This window comes from Rhinolophus sinicus, chromosome 1, assembly GCF_057876585.1.
Source record: "Rhinolophus sinicus isolate RSI-liver-muscle chromosome 1, RSI-T2T, whole genome shotgun sequence".
In the NCBI taxonomy this organism is placed as follows: Eukaryota; Metazoa; Chordata; class Mammalia; order Chiroptera; family Rhinolophidae; genus Rhinolophus; species Rhinolophus sinicus.
This window is the reverse complement of record NC_142501.1, coordinates 17,895,329-17,916,803: the sequence shown is the minus strand read 5'-3', so window position 1 is coordinate 17,916,803 and position 21,475 is coordinate 17,895,329. Positions and strand designations below refer to the sequence as shown.

Below are 21,475 nucleotides of genomic sequence, written 5' to 3'. Positions count from 1 at the left end.
ACACCATATTTCCATTTTTACTCTAGTCCATGATGCTGATAATCATGTGAATTTAAATGTATCTAACAGAATTCTACTTTGGCAGGGCTCTATACTAATATGATATTTGTGAGCTGTTACTGCCTGAAAAATAAACTCTGCTATAGGATATATAACATCGCCCTCCCTTACTTACCTCACCAGGAAAGGGCTCCATGCCAAAGGGCATTTCGGCCCATCCTGAAACCCCTGTGTCTAGATACAACTACTAGCCAACAATACATCAACAACAGAAACATGACAAATGCCATGGCACTTCCCATTTGCCATGCGTTGTTTTAAGTAACCACACTAATTGAGTGCTATGCCCCATATATATCAATACAGTTACACCTCAGAACAATCCCTAAGAAGTAAATTACATTGTTATCCCATTTTACAGATGAGAAAATGGAGGCACAGGAGCACCTGGACTCCCACAGAGGATAAGAAGGCAGCCCACAGTCCCACACTGTGTCTCTAGAAGCCATGGTTTTAATTACCATGCATACTCCATTTGTTCTGGTCCAGTTAGAAAATTCTGGGCTGAGAGTCCACGCTTCATCACTAAAGTGTGGACCATTCACAAAAATCAGCGCCATCTCTTATATTTGTTCAGTGCTTTATATTTTCAAAATGTTCTGTTATAGTACCTCATTTGACCTTCATGTCACAAGGTTGTATAGGTCAAGTGGGCAGTATATCATCATCATCATCATCATCATCATCATCATCATCATCATTTAGAGCTAAGAGAACTGAAGCTCAGAGCAAGTTCATTATTCAGGCCGGAGTGACTCAGAGCCAGGTCTCCCGGCCCCCAAATACAGTGCACGATTCGGCATATCACCCGGCCAAGGTAGAATCTTACCAGATACATTTAAGTTCATGTCCCATAAGCCAGTGACTTGCCCTAAACATCATGACACTATGTGGGTGTGTCCCCAGGGCCACAGTCCCTCTGGGCTAATGCAGGTCAGAGCCCACAGCTAACCATGGGTTAGCAGCACATTTACAAATGCTGGGGAGACTGTTGAGTCCCTGCTGTTTCATTTCTTCCAGCCTGCCCTGGAGGACCAGATGCCCCGTGTAATAACCGGGGGGTATGCCTCGATCAGTACTGGGCCACGGGAGAGTGCAAATGCAACACCGGCTTCAACGGGACGGCGTGTGAGCTGTGCTGGCCAGGGAGATTCGGGCCTGATTGTCAGCGTATGTGGTACCCACTCCCCTGTGCTATAGCCTGTTCAACTGTGTACTCCCCATCCTCATCTACACATCCTCCTGACCTGGAAGCATCCATCTTCCCCTCTCTCCAGCCACCCACCTCCTATCTGCCTGCCCTTACATGCTTCCCCTCCTAGAATGTATTCCCAGTTTCCATCTACTAAAAGAGCTTCATCTCTAAAAATTGAAACTCACGTAGCCACCAAGGCAAGCTGTGCCTGAACAACATCCATTCATTCAATTATTCAGCCAACATGTACTACTGAGTCCTTACAAATATCGATAGCTAACGTTTACGGAGTGCCTACTATGTGCCAAAGAGGTATGTTTTACCATTTAATCCTCACAGCAACCCTTTTAAGGGAGGTACTGTTATTATTTCCACTTAGCAGGTGAGAAAAGGAGGCACAAAGGGGCTAAGTGACTTGCTCAAAGCCAGGAATTGTTCTAAGTTGTAAGGATACAGTGGTGTGGGGAGGAGGCAAAATCCCACTTCTCAAGGACTGTATTCTTATATTCAAAGGGTGGAAATAGATAAAAACTGCAGTAACAAAGTAGTTACAAAAGATTCTTTGCCAAAATTTAATGTTTCAAGACTATATATGTTTCTGAGTTCCGGTCAAGATGGCGCAGGAGGTAAATGCTGGGCTTACCTTCTCTCATGACCACATCAAAATTACAACTAAACAACAAAACAACATCATTGAGAATCACCTAAAATCCTGCTAAATCAAAGCCCTACAACTAAGAATGTTCAGAAGAGGCCACATCGACACTGGTAGGAGGGGCAGAGACGCGGAATGGGCTGGACTCACACCCTCGTGTGACCATTAAAAATCAGGAGGGATATGTCAGCTGTGGAGCGCCCCCCGGAAAACAGCTCCTCCCCAGTGTGAGGGAGAGAAGTCCCCATAATTTCTGGTTGTGAAAACCAGTGGAGATTGTGACTGAGTGAGACAGAGGGCAGCTGGAGTCCCCGATGCTCCTCTTAAAAGGACTGCACACGGACTTACCGACAGAATCACTGGCTGAGCTCCAACAATGGGGCAGCAGGTGGAGAGGCGATGGGGACATACTGGGGTGAACTGAGTTGTCTGACTCCAGGACGAAGGCCGAAGGGGCAGCTTTCTCCCAAACGGAGGGGCTGGCGGAAGCCATTGTTTCTTTGCTGAGCTCTCCCCGTCCCTGCAGGCAGACGCAGGCGGCCGCCATGTCTGAGTCTCCAACAAGCTGGCTAATGCCATTCATTCGCCATGCCCAGTTGATTCTGAGACCACACCTTGCCCGACTTTCGGGCACACCCAAGCGGCTTCCAGTGGCTTTTTCATATAAACTGCCAGCCTTGGCTAATGCTGCAGACTTTCCTAAGGTCTCTCAATGGTTCATCAAAGCCAGACAAGAAGCCTCTGGTTCAGCATGTCCTCTACCTCTGGCTGAGCAGCCCTAAGCCTAGCACTAGCAGCAGCTGGCCTTAGTTCATGGCTTGGCCTCTTCCAAGCATGGTTCAGGTGGCAGGCATCTGCAGATTGCTTTGTGGTTCCTGCTGGGTGGCCCCAGGTGGGGCACAAGCTGCAATCAAACTTGACCTGCAGTGGGTCCACTCCCAGGTGGCCCTGCGGCTGGCGCCCCCAGCAGCCAGCTTCAAAACGAGTTGGAGCATCATCCAGTTGCCTCCAAAGATGACACACCCAAGGGGCAGACTGGGCAGGCACCAGAGCCCTGCTGAGGCAGATCCTGCTCTGTAGGGTCAGCCCTTGCACCACAGCTCCTCCACCTTAGTCATGGTCAGTCCTCACAACCATGAGCCTGAGGGGCAATCCCTCCAATTGATGTGCAAATAGCAACCAAGGCTCACCTACAAGAGGAGGGCACACACAACCCACACATGGGACATGCCTGGAGCACCCAGCTCAGATGACAAGGAAGACTGCACCACTGGGCCCCACAGCACCTGCTACACAAGGGCCACTGTACTAAGACGGACACAGAGCAGCCCTACCTAGTACATAGGAACACACACAGGGAAGCAGCCAAAATGGGGAGACAGAGAAACATGTCCCAAATAAAAGAACAGAACAAAGCTCGAGAAGAAGAACTAAACAAAATGGAGACATGCAATCTACCAGACGCAGAGTTCAAAACACTGGTTATAAGGATGCTCAGTGATCTCAGGGAGAACTTCAACAAAGAGATAGGAAACATAAAAATGGAGATAGAAAACATAAAAAAGAGCCAGTCAGAAATAAAGAATACAAGAACAGAAATGAAGAATACATTATAGGAAATCAACAGTAGATTACATGAAGCAGAGAATTGAGTCAGTAATTTAGAAGATAAGGCAGCAACCCAATCAGAACAGCAAAAAGGAAAAAAGAATCTAAAAAAGGGAAGAGAGTTTAAGAGGCCTCTGGGACAACATCAAGCATACCAACATTCACATCATAGGGGTACCAGAAGGAGAAGAGAGAGTGCAAGGAATTGAAAACCTATTTGAAGAAATAATGATGGAAAACTTCCCTAACCTGGTGAAGTAAATAGACATACAAGCCCAGGAAGTGCACAGAGTCCCCAATAAGATGAACCCAAAGAAGCCAATAACAAGACACATCATAATTAAAATGCCAAAGTTTAAAGACAAAGAGAGAATCCTAAAAGCAGTAAGAGAAAAGCTATTAATAACTTATAAGGGAGCTCCCATAAGATTGTTAGCTGATTTCTCAAAAGTAACTTTGCAGGCCTGAAGGGACTGGCACAAAATATTCAACATGATGAAAAGCAAGGACTACAACCAAGGGTGTTCTACCCAGCAAGGAGCAAGGCTATCATTTAAAATCAAAGGACAGATAAAGAGCTTCTCAGCCAAGAAAAAGCTAAAGGAGTTCATCACGACCAAACCAGTATTACACGGAATCTTAGAAGGATTTAAGATGAAACAAAAAGAAAGAAAAAATATATATATACATTTATTTATATATATATATATATATATATATATATATATATATACACACATATATATTTATATATGTATATATATTTATATATTATATGTATGTATAAAATATTTCATTATATATATATTTTTTATATTATATATATATATATATATATATATATATATATATATATATAAAATAAAATGGCAATAACTACATATCTCAACAATTACTTTCCATGTAAATGGATTAAAGGCTCCAATCAAAAGATAGGGGGGCTGAATGGATAAGAAAACAAGACCCTTATATATGCTGCCTCCAAGAGACTCATGTCGGATCAAATGACACATACAGACTGAAAGTAAAGGGATGGAAAAAGATATTCATGAAAATGGAAACAAACAAAGCTGGAGTAGCAATCTTATACCAGACAAAATAGACTTGAAAACAAAGACTACAACAAGAGACAAAGAGGGACATAGCAATCCCTCTTCTGGGTATTTATCCAAAGAAACCTAAAATGCTACTTCAAGGGGACGTTCTCATCCATATGCTCATTGCAGCATTATTTATCATACAATAGCCAAGAGGTGAAGGCAACCTGGGTGTCCCTCGATGGATGAAGGGATAAAGAAGAGGTGGTACAAACGACACAATGAGATATTACTCAGCTATAACAAAGAAGGAAATCTTGCCATCTGCAACAACATGGATGGACCTAGAGGGTATTGTGCTGAGTATAGTTAGTCAGACAGCAAAAGATGAATGTCATATGATTTCACTTATAAGTGGAATCTAAAGAACAAAATAAACAAACAAATGAAACAGAAACTCATAGATACAGAGAACATTTTGATGGCTGCCAGATGGGAGGGGGTTTGGGGGCAAATGAAAGGGGGATGGGATTAAGAAGTACAAATTGGTTGTTACACAGTAGTCATGGGATGTAGGGTATAGCATAAGGAATATAGTCAATAATATTGTAATAACTAGGTATAGTGTCAGATGGGTAGTAGATCTATCAGGGTGATAGATGGGAGGGGGTTAGGGCAAGGTGAAAAAGGTAAAGGGATTAAGAAATACAAATTGGTAGTTTGTCATTGGGATATAAAGTGTAGAAAATATAGTCAATAATATGGTAATAATTATGTATAGTGCCAGGTGGGTACTAGTCAGGGAGATCAATTCCTAAATTATATAAACATCTAACCACTATGCTGTACACCTAAAACTAATATAAAATAATATTGAATGTCAACTCTAATTGAAAAATTAAAAGGGGGGGAGATAAAGAAGAATAAGAGGTTCAAAGTTCCAAGTATAAAACAAATAATTCTTGGGGCTGTAATATACAGTATAGGAGATATAGTCAGTAGCACTGTGATAACATGGTACAGTGTCAGATGGTTGCTGCACTTATCATGGTGACCAGTTCTTTAGCAAGGGAATATAATCAGTAATGGGGTAATAACTCTGTATAGTGCCAGATGGTACTGTTGAATATCTATGATGTACACCTGAAACTAATATAATATTGTATTTTATCTATATTTTAATAAAAACCTTTTTAAAAAGAGTAATTATAAAAGGTATAAAAAAAATGAAGCAGGTACAGGGAACTGTGGAAGAGAAATGAGCACGTGCAAAGGCCCTGAGGCAGGAGTGGGCTTAGCATGCAACAAACAGCAAAGAGGCCAGGTGGCTGAGCAGAGTGGGCAAAGAAGAGGGAGAGAGGAAGGAAATGAAATCTGAAGGTTGCCAGAGGCCAGATCACGTAGGAACTTCTCAGCCAAAGAAAGATCTTTGGCATCTGTTCTAAGTGTGATGGGTGGGCCGTAGAGGATTGTGAATGGAGGAGTGTCACGAGCAGAGTAGAAAGACCACGTCCGCTGCCCTGTGGAGAATATCCTTCAGGAGAGCAAGAGCAGAAGCAGGGCCACCAGCAGGGGAAGCTACTGCAACAATCTAGGTGATAGCTGGTACTGCCTTGGGCTAGGGTATTAGTGCTGGAGGTGGCGAGAAGTGGAAGGAGCGGTACGTATCTTTAAGATTTTACTGTTAAGTAGATTTCTCCAATAGGAGAGCCACATAAAATCCATTTAAGTTCATGTCCCATAGGCCAGTGGCTTGCCCTAAAATAAATATCACAATACTATTCTGTTACATACCCCATCCCATTTTCTATTTCCATGTTTATGACACACCATATTTATAATTACATGGTCAATGGCCAGTTACTCCAAGATCCATGAAAACAGGGACCTTATCTCTCACGTTTTCCATGGTAATCTCATCGTCTAGTAGTGTCTGCTCTATGACAGCCATTGAATAAGGTAGTTTTTGAATGCTTGAATGTTTGAATGAATGAATGCATGAATGAATGAATAAATGAATGAATGAATGAATGAATGAATGACTATGGCATAAGCAGTGTGCCTCCCACACTGACAATATGGCCAACAGGTGGTCAATGAGCTGGTTGATTGGATTTCAATCCCTGATCACTGATTACTGATCACATTCCAATTTGTTGGTTTACAGCCTGTGGCTGCTCCGACCATGGACAGTGTGACGAGGGGAGCACAGGCTCCGGGCAGTGCCTCTGTGAAGCAGGATGGACGGGCCGCTTCTGCGACACTCAGGAAGGTCTGTCATGCGAGGGGTTGGTGAGCTGCCATTAGCACCACGCTGCAGCGGACCCTACTGAGAGCGTCCACCTGAGAGGGTGGGCGTCTGAGCAACACCTAAGAAAAAAGATAACACAACAGATTTCCCTTTTCCACATAGAAAAGATGACTTGGATATGTGGCCCCAGGCACGAGAAGGTTGGGCAACTTGAAGAAAAACTGAAGGGAAAGATTTAATTCAAACCCTTGACACCAGCATGCAGTCCTGTGCTATCATGGAAGGCGCCGCCTCAGGCAAAGAATACAGGATCAGACAGGAATGGTCCCTCCCTCAGCATCATGTACAGGCGATGGTGTACACGATGGGCCCACACATGTACAGACACAGAGGCAGAGTGGTCTCATAGGAAACGCCCAGTCTTGGAGCCCAGGATCTGGCCCCTGATTCTGCTGCTCACTAGATGTGTGGCCTTAGATAACCCACCCACTCTCAGCCTTCACACACTCATCCTTAAAAACAGAAGTGCGTGTGGCACGCTTTGCAAGGGGAGCGTTGTTCTGAGGGTCGGAGATCACGTTTTGAAGTGCCCAGTGTATGTGGGCACTTAAAAGGATACTATCATCATGGCCATAATCTTGATCCTTACAGAGCAGTCAGTATTCTGAGGCCTCCCTCGTTCCCAAAGCCCTGTGTTCTGGCAAAAGCCCTGAGATGTGAAGTTTGAATTATCCACTGTGAATCACTGTCATTTCATCCTCACTGGGGGCAGAAGGGCATGACTAAGATCTTCCTGTGGGCTTTGGCAACCTGAAGTTCCAGAATCCCAACAGCACCCTTAACTGCGGTGCCTTCTCCTTCCCTAACGTCCCTAGGCCGCCCCATGGCTTTGGGCTGCCTGTTGATGCTGCAGCCCCATCCAGTCACCAAAGCTCCAGACTTCTCCCAAGCTTAATGGTGCCCTCAGAAGGCTGTGGAATTTCTCCTCCAATTTAACCATCTCTGTCTGGAACCCCATGTCCTTAGGACCAGAGCGCTAATCTGCCAAATTCATCTCTGCTAGCAAATTTTGCAGTATAAAGTTTTAATTGGTTGCTCCTAAAGTTAACATATTTGCATTTTAATCCGATTAACATTGCAGAAATAATGTCTTAATATGAAGGAATAAATCCAGAATCTCAGAATCTCTAGGCTAGGAAGGACCTTAGTAAATCCACCCATCCACCTCCCACTGTGAGGGGACACTTTTGAAACACAGTAGCATGCCAGAGAGTCTTGAGAAGATGCTTTAAGTGGATCTCAACTCTTCTCACCACGATGCAGGATGAATGGTGACCTTTTCCTTTGCAGTCCTGCCCCCAGTGTGCACACCTTCGTGTTCTGCTCATGCCACCTGTAAGGAGAACAACACGTGTGAGTGTAACCTGAATTATGAAGGAGATGGAATAACGTGCACAGGTGGGTCCCCTTCATGCATGTGTAAAATAGCAAGGTGGTACAGGAGCAGAGTGGGACTCAGTCAGAGTGCCTGGGCTCCATCCTGGCCCTTCTACGTCCTGCCTGGGCCACATGGCAATACCTACACTCTCTGTGACTCAATTTCCTTAATGGGTTTGCTCACACGCGACCTTCCTACCTCCCAAGTCATGGTTTTGAAATTGCTTTGCAAACTGCAATGTACTTTATTTTATAGTGTTTTTCTAACTCTGATCAATCCAGTCTTATTTCAAAAAATTCAGAAGATACACTACAGTATTTAAAAAAAAGCAATTAAACCTACTCAAATTTTCACCACTCAGTGAGAACCACTCTGAACTTTGCAAAGTCTGTCGTTAGCAGTTATCAGTTCACCCACACAGCAACCCAAATGAACAGTGGCATACACAAGGCAGATACAGTAGTACCTTGGATTTTTAATGTCTCCGTTGACGAACATTTAGGTTTACGAATGCCATAAATTTTATGGATCTATGGTATCATTAGATAGCAAAATTCATGCTAAATTTGCAGTTTTAGGGGTTGATTTTAAAGGCCCAGAATGGATTAATCCATTTTGCATTACTTTCTATGGGGAAACTGTGTCTCAGTTTTCGAATGTTTCAGAACTCGAATGGTCTCCCAGAACGGATTACGTTTGAAAACCAAGGTACCACTGTATTTAGATGTTAATTTTTATCTCATAGAACAGTTTGGATGAAGGCATGCAGGGTTAATATAGGGTATCACTCTGAAAGGTCATCTGGGAGCCCAGACGCCTAATATCTTGTAGCTCTGCCATCACTGACTTGCCTGGCCCAAGATGGCCACCACCATAAGCACATCCCAGGCAACAGGATAGAGATGGAGAGGAAGGAGGTAAACCTCCCTCTCTTTAAGAACACAACCAGTAGTTGCTAAAATCTTGTCTGTCCCCATCCCATTGGCTGGACCCAAATCATAGGTGACACCTAGCTGCAAGAGAGCCGGGAAATGTAGTCTGGTTGGGCAACCATGAGCCCAGCTGAATATATATTCTGTAAATAAAGGAGACAACATTGCAAAAAAAAATAAATAAATAAAGGAGACAATAGGTATTAGGGCAAAGCTACCAGTCTTGGCCACAAGTACATTCTTTTTTCATGAATAAATATTCATATAGAGATATGAACTTTCTTTATAAAAATGAAATCTTAAAAAAAAAAAAAATGAAGCATTAAAAAAAAAAATGAGATCTTGCCATCCCTGCTGTTTTTGTAATCTGCTACAAGACAGTCTAGAAGTGAGTCAGTGCTTAACGACGGCAGCAAAGACCCAAGTTCTGTCTTTCTATCCTGCCATCCTTAGGGTGAGGCCTTCTGTCTTCACGTCCATTCTCTCAGTTTCAGGTGGCTACAACAACTCCAGGCAAAAAGACCGGCAAGAGAAATCAGATGGCTTTCCAGCTATTCCTGAGGCTAGAGCTAATCTATTATTGGGGGATTGAAATTTGGGGGATTGTGAAAAACAAAGGTCCTTAGAGATAGCACAACACAGTCAGGAAAGCACAGGCTTTGGAATCAAACCATCCTGGGTTTAAATCCCAGCCCCATCACGTTCAGCTGTTTTGCCTTCATCAGGTCAGTGAAGCTGTCTGAGTTTCAGTTTGTTCATCTGTAGGATGGGGGTACAATGTCTCTCTCACAGGTGCTCAATAGTGCACTAACTCTACACACATAACCGTCCTAACATTAAAAACCCAAACTTATTCAGAAAAGTACTAACAAAATGGAGCCTGGATGTGTGTGCCAAAGGGGGCAGAAGTGGACAGATGCCATCAGGCCTGGTCTATGAGGGTATTAGCCACAGGATAATGTTTGCAAAGGCTAGTCCAGAGACCACGGGGCATGGGGACAGAAGGCACCAACATGTGGGGATGCATGTATTCCCCCAGCACCGCTGGTCCTGTGACTCATACCCCCTAATCTGAAGCCCCAGTTACACAGATGGTGTCTCATTGAGTCCTCTCTCCCCTGCTCTTGCAGTTGTGGATTTCTGCAAACAGAACAACGGGGGCTGTGCGAAGGTCGCCAAGTGCTCCCAGAAAGGCACAAAGGTCTCCTGCAGCTGCCCAAAGGGCTACAAGGGGGATGGCCGCAGCTGCATAGAGATAGACCCCTGTGCAGACGGCCTCAATGGTGGGTGTCATGAGCATGCCACCTGCCAGATGACCGGCCCGGTGAGTCGCTTCCCCAGGGAAATGTGAGATCAGCTTCTTGTGCCTCCCTCAGGCTTGCATCTCCACCCTGCTTACCATTCTGCCTCTTCCTAAGTTTTCTTCCCACCTCAGTCTATTTCTTGTTAAGTCAGCAGGCTAAACGCAAGGTGATAGCCTAAGCAGAAGAGGATATTAGTGGGAAAACAGATGAAATCCACATAGTCCATTGTTTAGTTAATAGTAAGGTGCCAACACTAATTTCTTAGGATTGACAAGTGTTCTACGGTTATGTAAACTGTTTACATTAGGGGAAACTGGGTGGAGAGTATATGGGAACCCTTTCTGCTATGTTTGCAGCTTTTCTGTAACTCTAAAATTATTCAAAATAAAAAAGTTTATTAAGACAAAGAAAGTTGGTTACAAGTGGCAGGAAAAGTGCAGGTTTGGACACACCCTCAAGTCTTTATAGAATGGAATCATTGCCCTGTTGCCCTGTTTATCTGATGGGAAGAGAAGATGGTAGGAGATAATGTCCGTTATGGTTATAAACGTGAACTTGGAGTCAGGCAACCTTGGAGTCTTAGCTCCTGGACTTCCACACTGTGTGGACTGGGGCTGGCTATTCAATCTCTCTGAGCCTCAGTTTTTTCATTTGCAAAGTGGGCCCAATAATGCAGACCTCCTAGGATTGTGGCGGGGATTAAACGAGATCATTCATTGATTCAACAAATGGTCATCAAGCACCTAGTAGGTGCTATTTCAGGTGCCAGGGATGTAGCAATAAAAAGATTATATATAGGCGAGGGAGCGGGCAATGCTCGGTAAGGAAACAAACGTACAAGATACATACGTTCAGGGATCACCAAGCATCAGGAAGGACATAAATCGGGCCGATGTGAGAGAAGGGACTGGGAGAGCTAGTTTATTTCAGTGGATCAGGGAGGCGGTGTCTGAGGAAACAACACTTGCGCTGAGATGTGAAGGATGACATTTCATCATGAGCCTGTACAAACACCACACGTAGCAGTTACAAAATTCCCTCTGGACAGGAGACGTGCGTATTCTTGGTCCCTCTCAACATCTCCTATGCTGGATGATGGCCCACAAAACACTTGGGGGCCCTGGGGTCCTAGAGAAGGGGCTTTTTTTATCGTTTCTACTCTCCCCACAGGGCAAGCACAAGTGTGCATGTAAAAGTCATTACGTGGGAGACGGGCTGGACTGTGAGCCGGAGCAGCTGCCCATTGACCGCTGCTTACAGGACAACGGGCAATGCCATGCCGATGCCAACTGTGCCGACCTCCACTTCCAGGGTCAGTGTGGCCAGGGGCTGCTGGCCCAAAGCACCTGGTCTTCAGGCTTTGGGGAATGAACGGGATCTGGGCAAGAGCAAAGGGGAAAAAAATTAACTTTAAAAAAGTAAAAGTTTTAATTTAGTATTTTTTAAATTAAAAATTAAAACCTGGGGACCAAACAGCCCATGCATTGCCCAGGACCCAGTACCCAGGAGGCCGTGGGTCCCTGTCGTGGAGAGGCAGAGTAAACTCAGAATTGGACCCTGAGCCGTGAGAACCAGGAGGGAGCTGAAAACTCATCTAGCGTGGATTTTCCTGATACTTCCTTTCCCCACGTTGCTGAGTAACCCCTGCCACCAGTTGATTGGAATTGAATCTAAGGAGCGTAGTTTAGGGTTTAAACCACAACGAGGAAGTGCCTGCCACATACAGAAGCGATTTCTTAGCAATTGTTTTGATCATAGCACATGGATGGGCATAGGCCCCACTTACTTTCAAGGATGATTTCAGTGGCTTAGAGTAAAGCCACAGATATAATGAAACAGAAGTACAGAGGTGCAGGTGTTAGGGCCTGCTGAAACTGGATGGAAGAAAGCCATAAAGGACCCACAAACCAGTTCTGAGCCAGGGTGAGGAGGGGCTTCTGTGGTTCAGAAAGCGATTCAGGGCACTGCATGTTACGGCTGACAGGATGTCTCTGACTGGATTGGCTTTGCTTTACAGACATGATCATTTTCATGAGGCAGGTTTTACACATTTCAGTGATAACTACTGACTTACTACCTGTATGTACTAGCTTAGTCCATCAGGGCTCCTACGATGAAGTACCGTAGCTTGGGTGGCTTACAAACAACAGAAGTTTATTGCTCACAGTTCCGAGGCTGGAAGTCCGAGATCAGAATGGCGGCAAGGTCAAGTTCTAATGAGGGTCCTCTTCTGGGTTGCAGGCTGCCGACTTCCCGTTGTGTCCCCACATGGCAGAAGAGGCAAGGGTGTCCTCTGGGTCCCTTTTATAAGGGTACTAACCCCATTCATAAGGGCACTATCCTCATGACCTAATCACCCCCCAAAGACCTCACTTCCTAATACCATCACATTGGGGGTTAAGATTTCAATATATGAAGATAGGGGGGACACAAACATTCAGTCCATAACATATATCAAGTCCTCAGACACCTCAAATTTCTTTTGGAGATGAGATAGAGGATGCATAGGATATATAACATTGTCTCCTTGTAAGACGATGCCCAGTGTAGTTGAGGAAATTTTCATAAGACCAGGAAAAGAGAGTAATAAGATGGAAAACAGCAATTTATCTCGTTGATGGTGCAGCTGAAATGAGAGAGAAGAATAGAGAAAAATTGAAAGCAGAGATGCGAACAGATATTTGCCCACCCATGTTCACAGCAGCCAAAAGAGGGAAACCACCCAAATGTCCATCAACAAATGAATGGATAAACAAAGTGTAGTATATCCATACGATGGAATATCACTCAGCTTTGAAAAGGAATCAAATTCTGATACACGGTACAACATGAATAAACCTTGAAAACATTATGCTACATGAAATAAGCCAGACACAAAAGGACAAATGTATGATTCCACATACAGAGACTCAATAGTTGACCTTCCACTTGGAAAGTCCTTTGCAAGAGCTGCTGCCAACCAGGCAGGCTGACCTGGGCCATTCCTCTTCTTCCCCTTCTAGATACCACCATTGGAGTGTTCCATCTACGCTCCCCACTGGGCCAGTACAAGCTGACCTTTGATAAAGCCAAACAGGCCTGTGCCAACGAAGCTGCAACCATGGCAACCTACAACCAGCTCTCCTACGCTCAGAAGGTGGGTCCCCAGTTAGTGGGTACCATGCAGCCAGGGTCTGATGGGGAGGAGCTACAGCATCTTCTTAAGATGGTCTGGAGACTTGGGCTGTTGCCTTCTTGGAGGGGAGTGCAGAAAGCTCCTGGAGCTATAATAACTTGTCACACATAATAATTTGTCACATCCATTAAGAGTCTACTATGTGTCAGGCACTGTGAGGGGTGGTTTGTTGACATTACTATCCATCCTTACGACATCCCTGGAGGTACAGATAGGGCAATGGAGGCTCTGAACGGTTAAGTAATGTGCCCAATGTCAAATATGGCCTTGACTCCCAAAGTCTGTTCTCAACCATGACATTCAGCTGCCAAGACAGAGGCATAGACTGGGAGTGCACCTCACAACTGGAAACCAGAAAGAGATCAATAACCACAAGCCTAGGATCCCCCTGAACCCACAAAGCAGTCGAGTTTCTCTGGAATAGCTGGAGCTCTCTGTGTCTGGAGGGGCTGTGAAAGGGGTAAGTGGGGATGGTCCCGGCTCTCAGCCACAGCCAGGCAGGAAACGGAGCTCTGGCCAGCGCAACTCTCTCGGCCTCTAACAGAAGCTCTGCCCACTGGGAAAGGCCAGCACCTTGGAGTTACCTGCTAGTGGCTTCCCACTGGAGATAGAGGAGGTGGCTGCCTACACAGTGTGATTTTAGAGCTCTTCCTTCACCTCCATCACTACCAAATCTCTCCAGCTTTCTTCAGACCTGACGTTTCTTTACTAAGGAACAAAGGCTTTGATGGCAGAACCCAGGTTCCTGGAAGGTCTGAATTTCTGCTCTCCTGCTTGCTGGTTGGGTGGCTTTGATCAAAACATTGAAACCTCTGTGCTACTTGGAATGTTAATATGAAGACTAAAGGTAATATGGCACAGAGACTAGCACACAGTAGGAACTCAGGTTTTAAGAGTAAGAGTTCTACAGTAGACTACCGGGGTTTGAATCTCAGCTCTGCTACTTGCTGGCTGTATGACTTTGAGCAAGTTACTTAACTCTTCTTTGCCTCAATTTTCTCAATTACATGATAGGGATTATTTTTTTAAGTTCCTATCTCAAAGGGTTGATGTAAGGGTGAAAGACGTTGACACATGAAAAGCCCTTGCAGTAGAACCTGGCCCAGAATACGCTCTCAGTAAGTGTTATGGTGATGATGGTGGTGACGATGATGGTGGTGATGATATTGTTGTTGATCAGTTAGAGTTTTGTCAACTCATAAACAGAAGAATTTACAGCCAGGGGTCAATGGTTGACAGCAAATCCTTTCTCAAGAGCGGGGCAGAAGATAAATGAGTGTGACATACTCAGCCACCTACAAGAAAGAGAGGGTACCACTTTCATCCATCCAATGGTTCAATCAACGAAAACAATGAGCATATACTATGTTCCAGGCTCAGAGGTATAATAGGCAAAATGAGCCATAACCCCAGACTCCATAGAGTTTACAGTCTGATGGGGAAATCAGACATGAACCACAGGAACCCACAACACATCTGAAATGGCAGCTGATCTGTGGCCACATGTGTCCCTACAGGCCAAGTACCACCTCTGCTCAGCAGGTTGGCTGGACAGTGGGCGGGTTGCCTATCCTACAGCCTACGCCTCCCAGAACTGTGGCTCTGGCATCGTTGGGATAGTGGACTATGGACCAAGAAACAACAAGAGTGAAATGTGGGATGTCTTCTGCTACCGGATGAAAGGTAACTAACCCCAGATTCTAGGCCACACAGCTGCTCAGCCTGGCCAGCCATCCTCCCAGGGTGAGCTTGGCAACCCAGGCCCTGCCTCACTGGAGCACAACCCCATGTGTTCCTGCCTTCCAGATGTCAACTGTACCTGCAAGGTGGGCTACGTGGGAGATGGCTTCTCATGCAGTGGGAATCTATTGCAGGTCCTGATGTCCTCCCCCTCACTCACAAACTTCCTGAAGGTATGTACCGTGTCTCCTGGTGTTCACCTCAGGGAAGGAGGGGTTGCCTCAAAGCAGACTAGAGAGATGAGTCCTTGAGAGGAGGCAAAGGCTCACAGTCACGGTGAGGAGCATGGCCACTGGACCACATTGCCTGAATGTGAAGCTTGGGTTTGCCGCTTGTTGCCTCACCTTAAAGTTCCTTTCCTCCCTGGGCCTCAGTTTCCTCATCTGTACTATGGCGATAATGATAACACCAACTTCATAAGGTCACTGTAGTAAGTAAATGAGTTAATATTTGTAAAGCACTTAAACCTGGCCAGCACACGGAAAACGCTATATTGATGTTAGCTAGTGTTATTATCTCTGTTTGCATCTAGAGCAGCATAAGTGTCTGAACTGTAGGAATGAGACGCTCTTTTGTCTTCATGGACAGGGAGGGACACAGTAAGCTAAGTCTGCCTGGGGATCACCCACTGAGCCAAATTACCAGCATGGCACCCACTTGCATTTTGCACGGCACTTCAAGTCACTTTGATAATTCTACAAGTTATGTCCAACGAAGAGAAAACCCCAGTTGGAGAAGGATTTGACGTTGACTGATCGAAGAACTGAGCTAACAGTAACAATAACAAGAACAGCTAATATTTCTTGAGCATCTACTTTGCACTGGGTACCGTACTGAGCCCTTTCAGAGCACTTTGCTCTTAGTCCACAGTTCTAAGCTCTGGAAGGCAAAGGATTTTCTCGGCCTTGTGGCTGGTGTATAGTAGGTGCTCAGTAAATACCTGTTAGAAGGAATAATCCTTATGCAACCTTATAAGGTCACTTCTGCTATTATTCCTTTTGTGGCTAAAGCAACTGAGGCTTAGCAAGGTCAAGGACACAGCCAAGGAAAGTGGACTAGGCATAAATACAGGTCTTGCAAGATCAGGGCAGAAGTTAGAGAACACAGACCCCAAAATGGTGAATCTCTGTCCACAGACCAAAAGTATCTATCTAACTGGTCTGAAAATCAGGGTTAATATTCTAAAGAAAAACACCCAAACCAACATTTCTGTTATGTGGGAGCTTGTCTTCTGACAGCATTTCAGGGAAAAAACAGTATCAGAATAAAACCCACTGCCTGCATGCCCTTCAGCAAACTAGTTTCTCTGGGCGTTAGTGGTCCCGTCTGCACAATGATGAAGTCGAACTGGGTAGTGTGACTTCTTAACATCTATTCAGTGAGTATTTGTTGAAAACTGACTATGTGCTTGATACTATCACTGAACAAAATAGACACAGAAAAAAAACACACAGAATAAACAAGTAAAGAGTATTGAATGCTAGAAGGTGATCTATCCTAAGGGAGGAACAAAGCAGAGCGGGGAGGTCGGGTGGGGCGGGGGAGGAGCACCACACGGTTCTCATTTTGCATAAAGTGATGAGGGAAGGGCTTAGAGAGAAGGTGACATTTGAGACAACCAATGAGGAGAGGGAGTTCGCCATGCAGATTTGGAGGAAAAACACTCCAGGCAGAAGGAACAGCCAGGCAACGGATGAAAGGTAGCAGGGTGCCAGGCAAGTTGGAGAAACAGCAAGGAAGCCGTGTGGCTGGAGCCGAGAGGGCGAGAGAGAGGACAGCTGGGCCCGGGGTCAGAAGAGCAACCGTGCCCAGGTGGTTCAGGCCTCCTGGGACATTTGAAGGACTTTGACTTTTCCTCAGTGAAGCCAGGGCCATTGCAGGGTTTTGACAAGAGGAGACTCAGGATTTGACTTCACATTTCAAAGAACTGCACAGGCTGCCATGTTGAGAATGGTCTGGGATGTGGCTGTGACTTAGGACCTCAGGATTCAGTGAGGAAAAGTGCTCCTAAAACTTTCTCAAGGGACAGTCAGAAGACACAGCAGATGAGTGGCAGCCTGAGCTGGAGCTAACGTCAGGAATGTTTCCAGGTGTGATCCTCTCCAGCCATCACAGCCCTTACACACCAGGGCTGGCCCATCTGATCCCTTCCTTCCTCTCCCCAGGAAGTGCTGGCCTATTCCAACAGCTCAGCCAGAGGCCGGGCATTTCTGAACCGCCTGACTGACTTGTCAATTCACGGCACCCTCTTTGTGCCCCAGAACAGCGGGCTGGGGGAAAATGAGGTGAGTCGGGTCCCTGGTGTCTGTGCTGTAGACTAGCAGACATAGAGAATCAGTTACCTATCACCACAATGATGCTGTGTCACAACTCCCCCCAAAACTCAGTGGCTACGCATTTATTTAGCTCAAACATCTGCAGGTCAGCTGGCAGTTCTTCTGGTCATGGCCAGGCATGCTCACATGTCTGCGATGGACTGGCTGTCAGCTGATCTAGGCTGGCCTGTCTGGGGCTCTGCTCCTTGGGGCTCTCAGCCTCCAGCAGGCTAGCCAGGGCGTGTTCTTACGGCGATGGTAGAAAGTGGTGAGAGCAAGCCCAGTCCTGCCAGCACTTTTCAAGCCCCTGTCTGGTGGTCACATTTGCTAACATGCCACTGGCCCAGTAAGTCAAATGGCTGAGCCTAAAGTTAAGAGTGGGAGGCCCTCAGAGTTACATGGCAAAGGGCAAAGATACAGGGATGGGTGACGAAGCAGGGCCATTGATGCAACAATACACCAAACTTGGTCATGTCATGGCACACAGAGGAATCGGCAATGCTTATTCAGCCCTCCCACAGATGGTTGACCTGCAGGCTCTGACAGCCTCACCCCTAAGGCTGAGAGGATCAACACCTCTGCCTACTTGTTCTCCACTCTTGGCCCATTCTTCCTAGGACACCACTGGGAAGCTCTGCTTAGATCATAAAGATAACTTTCAATACCATTTCGTAGCTAAAGGAGAACCTCATGCAGGGGCCAGACAACCAAAAGCCTCAGAAAAACTCAACTTTTCCTGACCTCCACATGGAAACAGAAGAGCCAAGACCATGAAAAGTGACTTTGTGTGTGTGTGTGTGTGTGTATGTATGTGTGTGTGCTCCCACTCATTAAAAAGAAAAAATATTGCTTGGCTTTTAAAAACCATTCTTGTTTCTCCTTTCCTCTCAGACGCTGTCTGGACGGGACATCGAGCACCACTTTGCCAATGTCAACATCTCTTTCTACAATGACCTTCTCAATGGTACCATCCTGCAAACTAGGCTGGGAAGCCAGCTGCTCATCACCTCCAGCAAGGACCAGGGCCAACTGGTATGAAGAGTCTTCTGGGGTTTTTAGGAAAACTGGAGATAATACATGCAAAGCTCCTAGCATACTGTAGGTGCTTAATAGATGGCCACTATTATAATGTGAAAATACACTCTAACCCTGCTATTAGGGGACGGTATTAGCTGCACACCGTAGCCTACTACACTGCCTGTTAGGCTGCCTCTGTCCCTTTGGAAGTAAGCCATTGGTGACCAGTGAGGAACTATCAATTAAACAACTTTAAACTGTCTGATTGTCCACCTTTGTTTCTGTCACACTGTCAACCTATCCCAGGTGTTATCACGTGATTCTTGAAGTGAAATGAACCTACTATGAAAACTCCTTCCGCCACTTGCTCGCTGTGGGAACTCAGACAAGTTATCCAACTTCTCAGTGTCCCAATTTCCTCATCTGAAAAATGGGGGTGATGGGGATGTGTTGATGATATTGAGAATGATGATGGCGGTGATGATAATATGGATAACAGTGATGGTGATAATGGTGGTGATATCATGATGATGGTGATGATGATGGTAGTGATATTAATGGTGATGGTAAGGATATCAATGGTGACAGTGATGACTGTTTTGATGATGGTGGTGATGGTGTTGATGATAATGATATTAATGGTGGTGATATTAATGGTGATGGTGATGGTGGCGACTATTTTGATGGTGGTAGTGGTGGTGATGATAATGGTGGTAATGATAATGTTGATTGTGGTAGTGATATTAATGGTGATGGTGATGATGATGGTGGTAGTGATATTAATGGTGATGGTAAGGATATTAATGGTGACAGTGATGACTGTTTTGATGATGGTGGTGATGGTGTTGATGATAATGATGGTGGTGATACTAATGGTGATGTTGACAGTGGTGACTATTTTGATGGTGGTGGTGGTGGTAATAGTGGTAATGATAATGTTGATTATGGTAGTGATGATATTAATGGTGATGGTGATGGTGATGATTGTTTTGATGATGAGGAGGAGGATAATGATGCTCATGATATTAGAAGTAGTGGTTGTGGTAATGATGACCCTGATAACCATGGTGTCAAAATCATAGGCTCTTGTGGGGATTCAGTGACTCAAGGCTTGCAGCATGCAAAATAATGCCTGACATGGAGCAAATGCTAAATATTATTTTTTTAATTTTTACCTAATAAAATATTTCTGTTATTGAAGACCAGTAGTTTAGCACTTCTCAAACTTTAACAGGCATTTAAATTACCTGCAGGTTTGTTAAAATGCAGGCTGTAATTCAGCACGTGGAGTGTGGGGCCTCAGCTTCTGCATTTCTAAAGAACTCTTAGGTGATTTCCCACACCACAAGCCAGTGGATCACACTTTGATTAGCAAGGGATTAGATCACTTAAAAATGCCTTTTCCAATGGTGGGGAGTGATGTTCAGAGCACTGGATCTGGAGTCCAGAGGCATGGGGTCTGCCACTTACTACCTGGTTGATCTTGGATAAAACATTTTCCTCCTGATCCCTCATCCATCAGCCCAGTGGGCTGGACCGTTAACCCCTTAGGTCCTCTGCAGTCAGATCAAGTTGTTGGCACAAGGGCAACTAATGTGTTCTGGGCTGTCAGAGAGTGAGCTGAGTCCTGTGCTGCCTGTCGGTGAGGGAGGCCTGAAACCCAGACTCTGAGATCTCGGGCAACACAAACAACTTCCTTCCATGGAAACAGCACCCCATGGGGAGAAAGAGCCACATGACCACAGAGCTCCATCAGCCCTCTTCTTGTTTCCCTAGGAGACCAGGTTTGTCGATGGAAGAGCCATTCTGCAGTGGGACATCTTTGCCTCCAATGGGATAATTCATGTCATTTCCAGGCCTTTAAAAGCACCGCCCTCCCCAGTGGTGAGTACCCAGAGTTCCTGGAGAGGGACCAGGAGGAGCCCAATGTCTGTCTGCTCCCCAGGAGGTAAACTGTTGCTGGAAGCCCTGTTCACCCCCTTCCCTGGAGACTGGAGAGGCCTCCCCCAACCACAGGAGCTGGCCTTGGGGATGCCTGGTTCACCCCACCCCCATTCCTGTGCATTAGCAACACAACACTTGTCACCATTAATATTTGTTGACTAAGAGAGACAGGATGGGCCAATGACGAAACCACTGGAAGGGGAGTGAGAAATAAATCTTGGGTCTTCCACTTCATAGCTGTGTGATAAGTCCCAGGACATCTTCGAGCCCCACTTTTCTGACCTGCAAAATGGGGGGTCATATTGCCTACCTTCCTGGGTTCTTGGGAGGACCATGAGTTAATATAAAATAATTAGAATCGCCCCTGGCACACAGTACATGCTACAGAAGACTTGCATGGTTGGTTGGTGGTGTTGGTATCCTCACTTGGTCCCAAAAGTGTGAGGGAGGGGTGAGCACAGCTGGCTTCTGGGAAATTCAACAGCATTGTGGTTAAGCGCATAAGCTCCAAAGCCAGGCTGGCCACAAAGCGCACCTGTACCACTCACTGGCTTCGTGATATTGGGCCAGTGGTTACCCTCCCTTTGCCTCAGTCCCCCCCTATAAAAATGGAAACAGTAATAATTGTCCCTATCCCTTTGGTCTACTCTATTTTTAAATGGATTATTTCACATAAGGGCCTTAGCACAGACTCTGGCAGTATTAAGAGTAGATGAATGTTAACTGCTTTATCATTATTTTTATTCCAACATGTCCCAAGAAGCCCCAGGCCAGCAAGAAGGGGGTGGGCTCCAGAAAGCGTGC

The 21,475-nt window shown here is 45.5% G+C and overlaps 1 protein-coding gene across 2 annotated transcripts in view; it reads left to right on the top strand.

Moving 5' to 3' along the window:
* The window catches only part of STAB2 (stabilin 2), a 132,258-nt gene that overhangs the window by 106,271 nt on the left and 4,512 nt on the right, over window positions 1-21,475 (top strand). For both annotated transcript variants that reach the window (XM_074326224.2, XM_088797188.1), the window contains 11 exons: window positions 1,081-1,230; window positions 6,723-6,827; window positions 8,157-8,264; window positions 10,307-10,500; window positions 11,651-11,792; window positions 13,483-13,616; window positions 15,173-15,338; window positions 15,462-15,568; window positions 17,561-17,680; window positions 18,602-18,742; window positions 20,504-20,611. In XM_074326224.2, the coding sequence (XP_074182325.2) occupies window positions 1,081-1,230; window positions 6,723-6,827; window positions 8,157-8,264; window positions 10,307-10,500; window positions 11,651-11,792; window positions 13,483-13,616; window positions 15,173-15,338; window positions 15,462-15,568; window positions 17,561-17,680; window positions 18,602-18,742; window positions 20,504-20,611 (1,475 nt within the window). The remainder of the gene's footprint in view (window positions 1-1,080; window positions 1,231-6,722; window positions 6,828-8,156; window positions 8,265-10,306; window positions 10,501-11,650; window positions 11,793-13,482; window positions 13,617-15,172; window positions 15,339-15,461; window positions 15,569-17,560; window positions 17,681-18,601; window positions 18,743-20,503; window positions 20,612-21,475) is intronic.